Raw genomic sequence first — 16,322 nt, 5'->3', positions numbered from 1 at the left:
TTATTGTTATATTACAGTATGCTTAAAAATGCCTTTGGATCCCCCACTTCTGAAAAGATTCCTGTGCAAACCATTCTGCGTGGAAACTGCATAAAAAAAGAATATACAATTTAAGGAATAAACATTTTAAAGCAGAATAAGGCCGACAAAATGTATTTCTTTTCGAAGTCGCTCAACTCAAGAGTCTTCCTTTTACAGGAAGCTTGGTAGATGGTGTTCTCCACACCAGCAGGGGGCAGAACATCTTCCGTGCAACATTGAAACCGACCTAGTAGAAGAAACTGGCAGGTTTCCCGAATCGTTCCTACCACAGAACTGTTCTGTGGTTGCTGGCGTTGAACAGTTCTGTCGTTGCTACATCCAGGAGTCAGCGGAGACTCACGGGTGACAGTACCGGGCTCCGCCGGACGGAGACGGTCCGGCAAAAGCTTTTCGTTTGTCCGATGACAGGAGTTATGGAGCTGTGAGACTCTGCTCTAGAAATTGCGTCCTTCTTGTGAAGAAATGACAATCTTTTCCTCTTGCACAGGTAGGCGACTGAGCTTTAGCGAATAAGCCTGAGGTGTGTTTTTAGTTACAATTAGCAGCTAAGCTAACCTTAGATATTTCACCCGCATTGCGGCCTTCTTCACTCAATGAAACCGACATTGGGAGATCGAATTTCGCATATTAACTGCAGCATAGTCCCGCGTTTGCTGGTAGACGGCTAAGCCAGGCAGTGCTAGCTTGTTACTGGTTCCTAGCTGTCGGATAATCACCTGAGCAGCAGCTTGTCTTCCGACCTTCGGCATCAACCGCCCGGCTGTCAGCTTCGTAGGCTCATGGTAGTCTAGCAAATGCGGTGATATTTTAAATAACCTTAACCTTACTACAAATGTTAGGACGAGTAGCGTTATCTGGTTGTCCGTTAACCAGCTGCCAAATTTTTGGATAAAATCGTGACACTGACAGCGGCGCAGATTTCAAAATTTGCGCCGGTGCCACAATAGTGTAGGTGAAGTTTAGCTAGATACTGCAGCTGTAACGTACATATTCGGAAATGGATTAAACTTTAATAGATGTCTTACAATGCTGAACAACCAAAAACTCTGTTTAATTGCAAATGTCAAGATTGACATTGCACTACTGACACATTTCCTTGTCTGACCTAGTGCTTCGAGATTTTTTCTCCAAGGCGTTTTACTAGATAAACGAGTTTGAAAGTTAAACAAAACACAATTCATACCATACATTCATGTCTACAGAACCTCCTCGATTAAAAGCGTAGCTTCATTCGCCCATTCTGGTTTGGTGCCCTGTCATTTTTCTTGCCACGCCAGGAAATGAGGAACACAGAGTCACCGACGATGTGAGGAATTCACACATGACACAGGACTCAGTTTTGCTGAACTGACCGTAAATGCTGTTTAAACCCTTTGAACTGGAACCTGGGTCCTCTGTTCTGTTTTCTGTTATCGTTGGCACACTGATCACTACCAAGATGAAAGCGTATCGCGACATCTTCAGTCAACTTTACATTGTAGAAACGCGTGCAAGTGGCGTCGTTTTAAAACATTTTGTACTTGGGATCAGCTTGTGCATGATGTTAGCCTACAGCATGTAGGACTAAGCTGGCTTTTTACAGTTGGGCAGATTTTATTGACTGTAGTGTTAGTCAAAAGCTGGTACTTTTTCAGATGTACATACTTTCTGTACTAACCACAAATATTCAGATCTAGTATTCTACAATTGCCTTGGTTTTTCCATCTTTCTCTGGTGAGCACTTGCTGTCATAAGTTTTAATAATAGTCTGTGATACCCTCTTTTGGTAACATTTGGTATTAAGGTTATTTTTGCGCACGCACGTAGCCTACAATTAAGTCGAGCTTTAGTGATTTTTTGCATGATAAGATTATGCCTCCTGGGGGCAAGTTTTTTTTGGATCTCTTATTTACCTGATGCTATTTGTAAAAGAGCTTGGTTGGTAGGCTACCTTATAGATATTGCATACCAAATAATGTTCAAGTTGTTCATTTTAAAATATCGCGCAAGATATACAAATGCAATTCTATGGTATCTGCGTTTACTGATGTGAACAACACTTGTCGGTTTTGTCAAAAAGGAGAATGAAGTCTTCTAATGAATTATGAGCTTGCTATGCAAACCATCTGACATTGATCTTTTTCCCTTTCTCCTCTCTTCGTAGGCTACATGCTTTTAGCGTATACTTGGTGTGATTTATGTTAATATGTGGTGCAGTGATGGATATTTGTTCTGTAGGTGTCACTAGCAATACCCTTTGTTGTATGCTATATTTGCAAATAAAATAAGAAGAAAAAAAAGAAAAAAACAAGGAAGTCGAGCACTTCCTTCGTTTTTACCCAGTGAACTTTAATAACCTATTCAGAGTGTAGCTCGTTAGCATTATCTGTCGTATTCTTCGTTTACTGTCGTAAACCGCGAAGACCGGTACTGAGCGAAGATTGACGTTTCCTTGCAGGCAGCTATCAGACTGAGTAGAGGAGAGGCATCATGTACTCAGAGTGGCGGTCCTTGCATCTGGCGGTTCTGGGCGACCAGGGGCACCTGAGCGTCCTGCACAGCTACCCCCCGGCGGTGGGGCGCGAAGTGGCCAACGCGGTGGTGCGCCCCCTGGCGGCGGCTCCCGTCTCCGACGGCGTCCTCAAAACCGACAAAGAGGTGAACGTCTGATGGTCTAACGTCCTACTAGCCGGCTCTTAAAGCAAAAAAAAATGTGTACAACTAGCCTCACTAAAGTACTGAAGGACTGCACATATGAGTATTGTCTTTTTCTCTCAGTCTGTATCATTTGATCAGAATGAACTGCTTTTTGGAGTGGGCTCTCCTGTTTGCCTGTGCTGTGGTGTGTAGGGACTCTCAGTAGCAGTATGCCGGTGAGAGGGGCTGCTGGGGTTTTTGCAGGTTCCATCATGGTCATTTTCACTGAATGGTTTTTATTGACTGTTTCTCTTCCTTCTGACTGACAGCATCTCCAGTGTGTTGCTCTGAGCTGTCTGATTGGCTAAAACGGCATGTGGCTGTGGGCACAGTCTGTCTGTCTGTCTGTCTGTCTGTCTGTCTGTCTGTCTGTCCCTCTCTCTCTCTCTCTCTCTCTCTCTCTCTCTCTCTTTGTTAGATGCACAGGTGAACAGCCCTGTGTCTCTGTGTATGGCGCAGGTGAAATGGACGATGGAGGTGCTGTGCTACGGCCTGACTCTCCCCCCGGACAGCGAGACGGTGAAGATGTGCGTGGACGTGTACACGGACTGGATGATGGCCCTGAGCTCCCCCCGCGGCCCCATCCCCCAGCCCGTCGCCAAGGAGCCCAACCTGTACGTCCAGACCATCCTCAAGCACCTGTACAACCTCTTCCTGCCCAGGTACTGCGCTGCCTTCCCGCATGTGCTCACACCGAAGAGTTTTGAAAGGCTCTTTTCTCTGTTTGTTGTCTGTTCCAGAACTCCATTTTAGTCTCCCATAAGGTAATGAACCTAAGGTAGATTCTTTCCCCCACTCTCTTTTTATGTCTTTCTCTTCATCTCCGCTACCCCTCAATTTCTCTCTTTCTCTCACTTACCCATCCCTTTCTCTTGCTTTTTTGTTCCTACTCGTTTTCCTCTCTGTCTGGTACACCCCCTCCTTGCTTTCCCTCCCTCCCCCCCTCCCCCCCGCTGTTTCTCTCTCCCTCCCTCCCTCTGTCTCTCTCTCTCTCCCTCCCTCCCTCTCTTCCCCTCTCCCTCTCTCTCTCTCTTTCTCTTGCTCCCTCTCTCCCTCTCCCTCTCCCCCTCTCTCTCCTGCTCCCTCTCCCCCCCCCCCCCCCTCCCTCTCTCCCCCTCAGGTCTGAGCAGTACAGCCCGAGTCACTATCGGCTGTGCCAGCTCGTGCTGGTGGCGGTGCAGAAGCTGGCGCGGGAGTCGGGCAGCATGGCGCGGGAGACCTGGGAGGTCCTGCTCCTCTTCCTCCTGCGCATCAGCGACACGCTGCTGGCCCCGCCCACCGTGGGAGGTCAGTCAGCGCTAGGCCCCACCCCCTTTCCCCAGGTTTAGCGGTGTCACTGACGTTAGTGATGTCACGGTGAGCGGTCTTATGGTAGTGATGTCACAGCGACTTGTCTGACATTAGTGATGTCACAGCACCCGTCACCCTGTCGATAAACCCTATTTCGGCTGCTTGTATTCGCGACCTCTCTATTTCGGTCACTACCCATAGCTCATGACCGTAGGTGAGAGTAGGGATGAAAGGCGACTGGTAAATTGAGAATTCGGGAATTTGCTTATCCAGTTTGCATTTGTTTTGTGGATTTGGAGAAAGGAAATGACTGTGTTCTTTGGGGTATCTTGTGGGAGGTGCTGGGGGAGTATGGGGTATCAGGGTCACTATTGCGAGCCATTCGGTCCCTGTATACTTGGAGCGAGAGCTGTCTTCGCATTCTCAGCATTAAGCCAACCTTGTTCAAAGTGGATGTCAGACTCCACCGAGGATGTGCCTTGTCTTCTCTCCTGTTCCTGGTGTTCATGGACAGGGTATCATGACGCAGACTGAGCGTGTCTGGTTTGGGGACATAGGAGTGGCATCTCTGCTGTTTGCAGATGATGTCGTCATCTTGGCCTCATCGTACTATGGTCTTCGATGCGCACTGGAACGGTTTGCAGCTGAGTGTGATGCGGTCGGGATGAGGATCAGCAACTCCAAGTCTGTGGCCATGGTCCACTCCTGGGAAAAGATGGAGGGGGAGCAACTGCCCCAGGTAGAGGAGTTTAAGTATCTCAGGGTCTTATTCACTAGCAGTGTAAAAGGTACAGGAAATTGACTGCCTTGTCGTTGCAGTGGCTGCAGCAATGCGGGCGTTGTGTTGGACGGTGGTGAGGAAGGAGCTGAGCCAAAAGGGAAAGCTCTCGATTTTCCAGTCGATTGTCATCCCTACTCACTTTAAGCGGAAGTCAGAAAATAGTCAAATGTACGCTTTATTAAACTGAGCTAACACGCTCCAACAGAACTGGAAAAATCATGTAAGACATAAACATGTCTTACAGGCAGTGACTGTGTGTGACGAGCCGTGTAGCGGCCACGCTATCCTTTCAATTCCCTCCTTGTCTCCTAGCATCGGGTAACCATTTAGTGATTTTTTACATTTTATTTCGTTTTGTTTGCCCATCCCTGAGCAATGTGCTCCATGATTGGTGTAGCTCCTCTCTGGTTTCTATGCAAAAGGTGATGACAGCAACATTATAGGCCTATTTTATTATCCCTGTTTTGTTGTAGGAAATTCAAAAAGGGATCCTGGGAATTATAGTTTACAAAACAACCTTTATAGCTGGAAACAATGAAAAAAAAAAACCCTGTTCGAAGTCATTACATATGCACTTCCTGTGGGTAATGAGAACATTTTGTCACAGGTGGATTTCGAAATGGCTTCGTTGTGGTGCTACCGGTTTAGTTTAGCTCTGTGGCTGTTCAGTTTCAGACCTTTGTGCCCACAGCTGAGAGGCTTTTGCAGGTTTATTTAGACTGCGAAAAGCAAAGAATGGACTCACTGTTTATTTTGCGCACCGATGATGAGATCTCTGAGCTGTCTGTCAGCCACAGCTCTGAAACTGTGGCTTTTAAAAGCGGTGCATAAAAAGCAGCTGTCACCGTGGAGAAAACAATGCATGGTTATTCACACAAAGCGTGCTGTCAGTAGGGTTGGTGATTAAGTGTGCCCTCCCACGCAGGTGGCATCGCGGAGAAGCTGGCGGAGAAGCTGGTGAGCGTGCTCCTGGAGGTGTGGCTCCTGGCCTGCGCTCGCTGTTTCCCCACCCCACCGTACTGGAAAACCGCCAGGGAGATGCTGGCTAACTGGAGGCACCACTCCCCCGTGGTGGACCAGTGGAGCAAGGTCATCTCCGCCCTCACTTCCAGGTGACTTCCGCATACAGGACGCGAACACTGTAGACTATGAGCACCATGTGGAACCGGGTACAATGAAAGATCACCCTGCCAACTACACACCCTGCAAATTTGTTATGAAGAAGGTCATTTTAGACTTAATTATTTACAGTGAATTTTGTAATTAAACTATATGGGCCAGTTTCTCAGCAAGGATTAAGCCTAGTCCAAGACTATTCCAAGAAGTTTTCTTTTTCAGTGGTTATCACCATTGGGGATATGTTATTAGTCCAAGACTAGGCTTAATCTTTGCCTGGGTAACAAGCCCTACAACCATTATATGGAGACACCATGTTCAGAGTTCTTACAATAACACTATAACAGGAAATAAGACAATACATTAAATTTTTCTTCATCCAAACCTAAAATATACGGTAATTTCAATTACACTTCAACTTAAAATACACTGAAAGTAAACTGGAATGTTCAGTCAGCAGAATTATTCAGTGAAAATAGTTCAGTGAATGCTGTAAAAAATTAGAATAGGGGAGGTTTCTTTCAGGAATGGAAATGTGATTTTTACGTTTGTGTTTTTTAAAAATGTATTCTTTGTAATTCAGGCTTCTGCGGTTCACCTACGGTCCCTCGTTCCCTGTGTTCAAAGTTCCGGACGAGGACGCCAACCTGATCCCGGCTGAGATGGACAACGACTGCGTGGCCCAGACGTGGTTCCGCTTCCTGCACATGCTGAGGTTAAAGAACGGTGACGCCGAAGCGCGGCTGCGCACAGCGATGCCCCTTCCAGTATCACCTTCCCACCTCACTTTCCGCCATCTTGTTCCACATATGAGTAAACTGGACCAGACTGTAATGCCTATTTTGAAAGGCAAATTATGAAAGACCCTTTAAATTGCTTCAATATGTAGCGGGGCTGTAACTAATATATGGCAGTGCCAGAGGTTTCATTTCAAGACTTCAAGAAAAATTCTAAACTTAAAACTTGAAATTTGATTTCCGTAATTTCAGAATTTTTGTTAAATCATAATAAAGGTTTATTTTATCAAGTTTTCAATTAACAACACAGCCTAAAGACTCCTATTCAATCGGAGTGCAATGCAGTTTGCTCAGTTTCAGTGTAAGATGAGTGAAAGTTGCTGAAACCGCTTTGCGGTCAGATTGAATAGGGGGAATGGGAGTCCTCACGTTGTGATTCTTACTTTCCTCCAGCAATCCGGTGGACCTGAGCAACCCGGCCATCGTCAGCACCACGCCCAAGTTCCAGGAGCAGCTTCTGAACGTGAGCGGGGTCCCCCCGGAGATCATCCAGCACCCCTGCCTCAAGCAGCTCCCCCAGATCTTCTTCAGGGCCATGCGGGGGGTCAGCTGCCTGGTGGACGCCTTTTTAGGTAAGGGCTCCCACAGCTGTGTTACTGAACCCCCCAAACAGCACCTAGGGACATCCCCAAAAAACTGACGTGCAGCGTGCTGTAGAGTACTGTGATATAAAATGCCTGCTATTGTGGAGTGTGCCGTTAGTTTGATATTTTCTAGAAAAGAAATAACTTTTTTTTAAATTGATTTTTTAAAACATCAAGCACTTGTTACTGTTGCTAATCACGATTCACATAATCACTGCATATCCTGATAAGAGTGTCGCAGTAGACTACTTAGCCGCCTGATAAGGGTGTCACGATACAGTACATATCCTGTTATAACACAATGGCGTACAGTCTTTAGGAAAAACTTTTAGTTCCTGTCTGTCTGTCTGTAGTCACAAAGGCCCATTGTTTTTCTGGGGAACCTTCTAGATGATGACAGCAGTGAGTTTGCTTAGAAACCTGTGGCTGGATGCGGAACATTTAGATGTTTGGCACAGTTCTTTTGGATTGTTCTTTTGAATTGGTCTGAGTTGTGTGGGAGATGTCTTACCAGTGCTGCTGAAGTGAGGCGATGTAACTCTATTGGAGCACGGTGATAAGTTCAGTGCACGTCGTCCATTTTGATCGCCGTCCCAACTTGCGTCCCCCAGGGGTCTCCCGGCTCAAGTCGGACAGTTCCCCGCCCACACCCGTCAACAGACTGAGCATGACCCAGCCCCCTGCCACCACGGCGACCACGCCCCCGCCCAACCGCAGACACAGGCCCACCGTGGTCAGCAGAAACTCCAGCAAGGGCTCCACGGTAAGTCCCGCCCCCGGTTTGGGCTTGGTCAGAACCGTTCGGGCCCACGGTGTCCCCAATTTACAGGATGGGACCATAGGGAACCTTCCGGTTTATCTACGTCTAATTAACAAAATAGTGTTTTAATAAACACGTACTGCTCAGTTAAATTGGAGAAGGGGAGTCCCTGCAGGTGTGTGTGTGTGTCTGTATGCATCTGCTGGTGTGTGTGTATCTCCAGGTCTGTGTGTGCATGAAGGGCTGCATGTGTGTTTGGTTCTGTGTGTGCGCTTGTTTGTGTTTTAGCGTCTTGTAATGCAATTAGCCCAGTAGTCGATTAACAATTAAACCAGCAGAACTGCACGAGCCTCTCTCCCAGCGTGAAATGTTTTGTTAGTTCAGGAAGGATCACATCTGCTCTCTCAGAATAAAAATGACTCAATCAGAGCTAATTTAACGCTGAACATTTCGCCATGTGACCAGTGTGGGAGGAAGGGAGTTTTGCAGTACCTGTAGCTTTGGCTACACTAGCATGAATGCACCACTATGGTTGAATTTCCACGCGCCGTGTCGCTTTCCCAGGGAAACCTCTCCCACCCTAAAGCCTCGCAGCAGAGCTCCACCTCTCCGCTGTCCAGCCCCAGCCAGGCCAGCGTGGAGCCCCGCCCCCTGCCCGCCCCTTCCAGGCCGAAGGTCAACAGCATCCTCAACCTCTTCGGCCAGTGGCTGTTCGACGCCGCGCTGGTGCACTGCAAGCTCTACAACGGCGTCAACAAGGACCACAGCATGACCGGTGAGGGCCGCCCTGTGGGTTCCGACCGCCACGCCGCCATCAGTTCGTTTGAATTAAAATTAAGAAACGTTGTGCTACGCTCGGTCGTGTGCCCTCTCTCCCGCCGTTCTGCTCGTTTACCAGAACGGTAAACATGGCGTCGTACGGGCGGGGTTTGAAGTTCTGCCATCATAGCTCAATGCTCTTTTTTCTGAAGTTCAGAAAGCACAGTACTCACAGTACTTGTGGTTTCACAGCAGAGACGCTGTGTTTTTCCGTGTCAGTGGTTAACCGGACCACGGCTGCTGAATGCTGTTTGTGTCCTCGTGACGCGCTTGATCTCGAGAGCGATCCTATTTGTGTCTCTTGAACAGAGAACGCTGTTTTTCCTCTAACGGGGTGCACCTCGTTTCTATTAAAAGAGAGGAACACCGGCAGACCTCTGCAGAAAAGCGTCTTTCTTCAATCCCAGGGGGGGCTTTGCAGAACCTTTGAAGACACAGAGCCCTTCAAAAAACTGGTGATAGCATTTGTAAAACGAATTGCAAAAAACAGAGCACGCTTTTTTTTTTTTAGATTAAAGCCAGCACCCTGGAGGGGCTGTTTTAAGACCTGCCATTTTGTATTCGGACACGCTGTTGTCTGTTAGCCAGTGGCCACGCAGACCAGCCTGCTTCTGTAAATGGGTTCCTCTGTCTGTCTTTCATCTGTTGCAAAAAAAAGAGTTCAGCAGGGACTCAAACAAACAAGCAAATACCACCCCCTGCTCTCGCAGTGAACCATTCAGGGAATCCCGAACAGGGCATATAAATGGGTATGAGGACATGTCTGCAGAAATGAGGCTTAATGATGTGTGTCAGAGCAGGGGTGCTGATCTGGGACCAGGCTTTCCCAGTGTGTATCTGTTGTTGGCTAAAAGGCAGAACTGACCTCAGATCAGCACTCTTACTCTGAGATGCTTTATAGGGGCCCTGTGTGTCTGTGTGTAACTTGCATGGACGGGCTACAGAAAGCTTGTACAAATTTCTTGACTCGATGTGGAAACGTGTGAGATTTGGTGACCATTCCCAGATTATTTAAATATACTGGTGTCATAAATATTCCTTGCAACTGCAGGACCACCGTGTTGAAGAGGTGGTAATGTGTCTGTATATAGCAGTTAAGGATGTCTTTAATGCTGTGTCTGTCCCCTGTGAGTTGATTTGATTTTTAGTTTACCAGTCTGCATGCTTAAATTTCTGGCTGTGTAATAACACTACCTGTCCGGTGGCTTCAGCTAACTTGCTGGCTGTCTAAAACGAATGAAGGGCCTTGTAGTTACCCCTCAATTATAAACAAATCAGTCTTGTGGCTTGGAGCATCCAATCAGAAACATTGAAAACTTTTACATATTCAGGACCTTGATAGTGATTATTGATTGGCTTTTTCCAGGGAACTGAAAATTAAATTCTGAATATAGTGAGCTAAATTTGACAGAGAACAAATTTTAAAATGTCTTCAGCCTGGAAATATGCCAACTAAAACAAAATTTGAGTTACGATTTCATATGAAGAGGTTTGTAACGCTGCTGTGTTTTGATTCCTTTCCCATTTTTATTCCTGTTATCTTGCAGCAACTTTTATCCAAATTCTTCTTTCTTATAAATCTTGTAAGTAGGAACCTTGTAGCTTCTCTTAAAATCGCAGTGATTTATTTTTTGTTGTTTGTGCATTTTTTTTTATTCATGAACCCTATTTTTTACTTTATCATTGTTTTCATTGAGTCATCATTGTTGCACTGCTCTTTTTTTGGGGGAGGGGGGAGACAGACCCCCCAGTCCCCATCTGGATCACACCCCATCCTGTGTCAATCAGTCCAGCCCCCCCCATGTTGTCCCCATGTCTGTGATCATGCAATGTGTCCTGAGGTGCTTGCACTAACCATTTTAAAGAACTACAAAAACAAAAAACAAAGCCTTTTCCTTTACACAGAATTGAGTATTTTTGTTCTTTACTTTCCATTTCCCAGTTGTTTGGTTTTGCATTGATTTTGCATTGGTATCACATTGGTTTTGGGTTGGTTATTTTGTTGGCATTATGTTGGTTTTGCGTTGGTATGTGCTTTCTGCATGACCCGGCTGTCTGTCCTGTATTGTCAGTGTGAGTGGCATCCTGTTTTTCCGGAAACTTCTGGGTGCTGACAGAGAGGCCTTGCAACTGTTCCCCTGTCAAGCCGGAACTGTTAACTGTGAAGTGTAGAGCATAGTTTCCCAAGTCACTAAATTCCCGATGCACTCTAAATGGCTCTATGATATCCAAAGAATCGTAATCACATGGCTTCTCTTTCAACATTTTATAGAGATATTTTTGGGGACAAGCTTAGAAAGAACATGCACTGCGAAAGTGGTCTTCTGAAGCATTATGTGGTTCTCTGACAGTGATAGGAACAGTGGTGTAGCTGGTTTAGTCACTTTTGTGGTAACAGGCTTCTCAAGGTAAACAGATTTTTGCATTTTTTAATTCCTGAAGGTAACACTGATGTTCTCACACTGTCTATTTTTGGCCACACTGACAGCTGTAACAGACCTGTCACAGTTGACAGTGATTTTGTTCGCTCTCTCGTTGCAATATACAGTGATTTTGGTTACTCCCTCTTCGTAGTAGGTTGAGATTTTGGTCACTCACCCATCACGGTTGATGGTGATTTTGTTCACACACTTGTCATATTAGATGATGATTTTGGTCAGTCACCCATCACAGTAGTTGGTGATTTTTGTCGGTCACTCGTCACAGCAGATAGCAGTAGGTGATTTTGGTCACTCTGGCCATGCTGCTGAAGGTCATTTTTGCAAAGCTCTCTGTCAGCACCACCTGCTGTATGTACGAACAACCCCCCCCCTCACTCACGCGCCCCACCTTCCTCTTCTCCCCCCCCCGCCCCCCCCCCAGCCCTGGCCTCCCAGGCGGGCGTGGAGCTCCGGCGGAATGGGTCCCGCATGTCCTCGGGCTCCATGGTCTCCAACCCCCTGTTCGACGTCAACGAGTTCCCCGACAACTACGAGGCGGGCCGGGCCGAGGCCTGCGGCACGCTCTGCAGGATATTCTGCAGCAAGAAGACCGGCGAGGAGATCCTGCCCATCTACCTGTCCAGGTAACGCCCCTGTGGCCACGCCTCCGTAGCCACGCCCCTGTCCCGCCCACCTTACAGCTCCACAGAGGTGGAAAGATGGATTTCTGTTGATTTACGTAAAAGGAAATTGTATATTTGTCACAAAAAGTCAATATATATAGTCAAAAACAAAATTGCAATTTTTTTGAGGTGTAACAAGAATAGCTGCTGGGAAAGTATGTAAATGGTTCCATGTCCTGAGCTCGCTTTGAGTGTGGATTTATCATTTTTTTGCGGTCAACTTTTGCGTCTCCACCAAAATTCTGAACTCACGTGTGAAATGATCTGCTGGGACCTGGGACCAGACCCGGCCGCTCTGACGGACCCGCTCCCTCCTCCTCCTCCTCTTCCTCCTCAGGTTCTACATGGTTCTGATCCAGGGCCTTCAGACCTCAGACTCGGTCTGCCTGCCTGTTCTGGCCAGCATCATCCTCAACTCCTCCGCCCTCTTCTGCTCGGACCTAAAGGGCATCAACCTGGTGGCCCCCTACTTCATCTCCGCCTTGGAAACCATCCTGCCGGACAGGTAGAGTGGGCGGGGAGGTATGCTGGGCGGTGGGCGGGACATTGGGTGGTGGGTGTGGCGGTGGGCGGGGCATGAATGACCCCTGTGTCAGCGGCTGGGCTTTTGGCTGACTGGAGCTCACAGTTGGTTCGTTTAGATTGAGCCTTTGAATGAAAGCCGGCCTGCTTTTCTCCGCCTTGCATTCTCAGCTGAAAGAAGTGAACCATTAAAGGACTGTTGGTTCTGTTGGAACACCTTGCAATGTTTTACAAAGCTTCTCGATCGATCGAGGCTTTTCGCTGCAGTAATAAAGCGTTTGGCTTTCAGGTGGCCTATTAAAACTCTGGGATTCAGTGTATTGGCATGCCCCACAGGCTGGCAGGAAGTCCTGACCATAACAACGCACACTGTGTCCAGCTGCCCTACAGGCTGGGGAATAGCTGACCGTGGTTGCGTTGTACAAAGTAACAGGGCTGAGATTTTTTCCATAGTTTCCAGATGGATCAGGAAGCGCTCATTTTCAGTGGCTCCGGGGGGGGGGTGGGCCGCCTGGTTCTGGCGTTGTCGTGGAACGCTCTTATGGTGCGCATGCTCGACATGTCCGAGTCCTTCGCCTCAGGCTGACATTTCAGGTTCCAAAAATAAGTGTTTCCTGAGGAATTGGGAAAAAATGAGGGGACATCACCTCCCTGTAGGGGTGACATGCAAAACGAAGCGTGATGTGATGCATACAGGTTAGGAGAGCACTGCAGTCCACACAGTAGTCTTCCTGGTTTTATGCTGGGCTGTTGGCCGTTTGGGCTTAAGAACTTCAGAGCAGAAGAACTTCTATTGTGTTTCTGAATTTAATTTCCACTTCAGTTCAGTCTGTTTAGTTTTATGTCCTCTGTGTTTATCTTAATTTCCATGTCTGTTTAGTTTTATATTATTTAGCTTTAGTTTCAGTTTCAGGGGGAGAATGTGCGTTTTGATTAATGTGCTATTAGAATTGAGAGCCTTGGGTTTAACATAAAAAGACTGGAAACATCAATAACAAATGGGCATTAGAAACTGGAATTGTTTCACGATACATATACTATGTTAATTTCCTAAAATTAATTTAAAAAAACGACTGGAAATTTTTTTGTTTTAATGTTTTATTTGAATGTTTTATTAAAAAAATAAATAAATAAAACGACAACCATGAATCAAAGATTTTAGTTTTAGTTTAATTTTTATTAAATTTTGTTTTCTTGGACAGACATGTTTATTATTTTCATTTAATGTCGTATTCACAGCAAGCTTTTACTCTTGTTGTGTTTTCTTTATACATTAATAACCATGCTTAAGACGGGTGGCCTAAATCTGTACACCCCCGTACACCCCTTCCACAGGGAACTGTCCAGGTTCAAAGCCTACGTCAACCCCATTGAACTGAGGCGGTCCTCCATCAGTATCGTGCTGTCCATGCTGCCTCTCCCACACCATTTTGGCAACATCAAATCTGAGGTAACTTCTTCATACTTTTATCTGTTTATCTAACCTGAGGTATGTCTCCAAAAGAGCAGTACCCAATCGCCCTGTAGGGGTTAGTATACAAACTGTTGATTTCAGGGCAAAAATTTGGGATTCAAAATTTCAGTTGAATAGAATATCACATTTCTATTATTTAGTATTTATTCTTTTGTACTTATTTTCTGAGGTAACTGGGTGATGACACAGGCATATTTAATGGCAGAACACAGTGCTCATTTTGTGAGGTAACTGGGTGATGACACAGGCATATTTAAAAGCAGAACACGGTGCTTATTTTATGAGGTAACCGGGTGATGACACAGGCATATTTAATGGCAGCTCACAGTGTTCATTTTGTGAGGTAACTGGGTGATGACACAGGCATATTTAATGGCAGAACACAGTGCTCATTTTGTGAGGTAACCGGGTGATGACTCAGGCATATTTAAAGGCAGCACACAGTGCTCTGATATGCAGCCATTTCCTGTTCCCGCAGGTCCTTTTGGAGGGAAGCGACGACGGGCTCCTCCAGGACAAGGCCTTCACCTTCCAGTCCCTCAAAGTGCGGCTCATCAAAGTCCTGATCGGGGCCCTCCAGGCCGAGACCGACCCTCACAACACGCATATGGTCCTGGGTGTGTTTGTGGCTCCTGTCTGCGCAAACTTCATCATCGCCACCAATGTGCAGGAGAAATGGGTTTTCTGCTTTGCCAGACCCTGCAGTTATCTCAGTTTAAACCTTCTTCACAGCTGCACACTAGACTCAGGTTTCCTTAAATGACAAAGAGGAAGTGAAGCCTCGTCAACGGTCATACACCCAAAAAGCACACAAACTCGCTTGCATACACGCTCCCACGCGTGAATGGAGTAGGACAACATTACATCATCAGAAGTCAATGTTGACTCTAGGCAAACCTACATTGTGTGAATGTGGGTGTGTGCGTGCTTGCACGCTAATGAATAGCATGTATTTCTGTGTTTAGGTGCGATGCTGAACATTGTCCAGGATTCGGCCCTGTTAGAATCGATAGGGCCACAGAATGAAATGGTAAGCTTTGGTAAGACATTTGTCGATAAGACAGGTGCCTTTGACCAGGGTAAGAATGTCTTGTAGTTGTACCCAACTAGTATAGAAGTAATATTAACCCATAGCACCAAGGCCACACAGAGCAGTGGTTGGAGCAAAACACTTTTTTCATTTTTAGGCCTGTGTCAGACATTCTTATTCAGAGCAACTTAGACAGCTTTTTTTTTAGAATCCATTTATTCAGCAGAACTGCTCACTGACACATTTCAGCTTAGTTACCTTGTTTGTGGGTTTAGTGGCGGTGCACTGCCTGGGATTTGAGCCTGCAACCTCTGGCCATTGTACTCTACTACTGTCCTAAATTGAAACATGGCCTGGTCTTGGTTCTTTGCCAGTGGCAAACATGGCCAGTAGCCCTGCAGGGTTGTGTGTAATTGGTTCTAGCATCACCCACGGCGACGTCGATCGGGCCTGCACAAGTCAATGGTAACGGGTCCTCTGTCAGTATGTGTCCGGGGTAACAGGCGCTCTGTCAGTATGTGTGTGTGTGGTAATGGGTGATCTGTTGCCCACAGGCCAGTGTGGACAGCAGCTACACTTCCATGAGGAGTCACAGCCGCAACAGCAGCGGTATGAGCACGGCTAGCGGGGGGAGCTCTGAGGCCACCACCCCGGAGGCAGAGCGCATGGCACAGGCCCTCCACCGAGACTACGGTAAGCCCGAGAGCAGGAGGGTGCTAACCCTCACTTTGTCTACACATCTGCAATCTGACTTACATTCTACACATATACAGTCACAATCACGCTCTCTACACGGCTACAATCACACTTACACTCCACACATTACAGTCATGCTCTTTATACACATCTTACAATCACAGTTACGTTCTACACATCTACAGTCACACGCACACTCTACACATCTACAATCACAATCACACTCTACACATCTACAGTCACACAGACACTACACATCTACAATCATACTCTACACATCTACAGTCACACAGACACTACACATCTACAATCTCAATCATACTCTAGACATCTACAGTCTCACTCTTTATACACATACACAAACACACATACACTTTACAGCTCTGCAATTGCACTTACTGTCATATTTTACACTTACATATCCACACTTAAACACTTAATGTTTGTCTACGCTTGTCAATTTTACTTCTGTAAACCGTTTTGGTAAAATAGGAAAGAAAAATGAAAAAATAAATTGAGTAAATGTTTCTTTTTCCTCAGTAAACCTCATCAAAGTGGTATGTTGGCATAATAGCTTTGGGTGAAAGCCTACTTACATGTTTGGAGTGATGCTGTGCAGTTTGATGTGTAAT

The 16,322-nt window shown here is 46.4% G+C and overlaps 1 protein-coding gene across 11 annotated transcripts in view; it reads left to right on the top strand.

Annotated features, from left to right (window-relative positions):
* Window positions 1–289: 289 nt before the first annotated feature.
* The window catches only part of LOC118208227 (ral GTPase-activating protein subunit beta-like), a 28,013-nt gene continuing 11,980 nt past the window's right edge, over window positions 290–16,322 (top strand). For 4 of the 11 annotated variants that reach the window (XM_035382702.1, XM_035382707.1, XM_035382701.1 and 1 more), the window contains exons 1-16: window positions 291–529; window positions 2,480–2,679; window positions 3,178–3,380; window positions 3,839–4,005; window positions 5,715–5,901; window positions 6,489–6,620; window positions 7,096–7,274; window positions 7,898–8,049; window positions 8,611–8,821; window positions 10,413–10,448; window positions 11,728–11,929; window positions 12,306–12,473; window positions 13,826–13,940; window positions 14,443–14,581; window positions 14,930–14,994; window positions 15,549–15,687. In XM_035382702.1, the coding sequence (XP_035238593.1) occupies window positions 2,512–2,679; window positions 3,178–3,380; window positions 3,839–4,005; window positions 5,715–5,901; window positions 6,489–6,620; window positions 7,096–7,274; window positions 7,898–8,049; window positions 8,611–8,821; window positions 10,413–10,448; window positions 11,728–11,929; window positions 12,306–12,473; window positions 13,826–13,940; window positions 14,443–14,581; window positions 14,930–14,994; window positions 15,549–15,687 (2,263 nt within the window). In that variant the 5' untranslated portion in view covers window positions 291–529; window positions 2,480–2,511. Of the gene's footprint in view, window positions 530–1,392; window positions 1,756–2,479; window positions 2,680–3,177; window positions 3,381–3,838; window positions 4,006–5,714; window positions 5,902–6,488; window positions 6,621–7,095; window positions 7,275–7,897; window positions 8,050–8,610; window positions 8,822–10,412; window positions 10,449–11,727; window positions 11,930–12,305; window positions 12,474–13,825; window positions 13,941–14,442; window positions 14,582–14,929; window positions 14,995–15,548; window positions 15,688–16,322 lie in introns of those variants that run through there. The other 7 variants (XM_035382699.1, XM_035382700.1, XM_035382696.1 and 4 more) reach the window with 4 other exon arrangements.

Source organism: Anguilla anguilla, chromosome 11 (genome assembly GCF_013347855.1).
Source record: "Anguilla anguilla isolate fAngAng1 chromosome 11, fAngAng1.pri, whole genome shotgun sequence".
Classification (NCBI taxonomy): domain Eukaryota; kingdom Metazoa; phylum Chordata; class Actinopteri; order Anguilliformes; family Anguillidae; genus Anguilla; species Anguilla anguilla.
The sequence above is the reverse complement of the archived record's forward strand: the minus strand, read 5'-3'. Positions and strand labels throughout refer to the sequence as shown.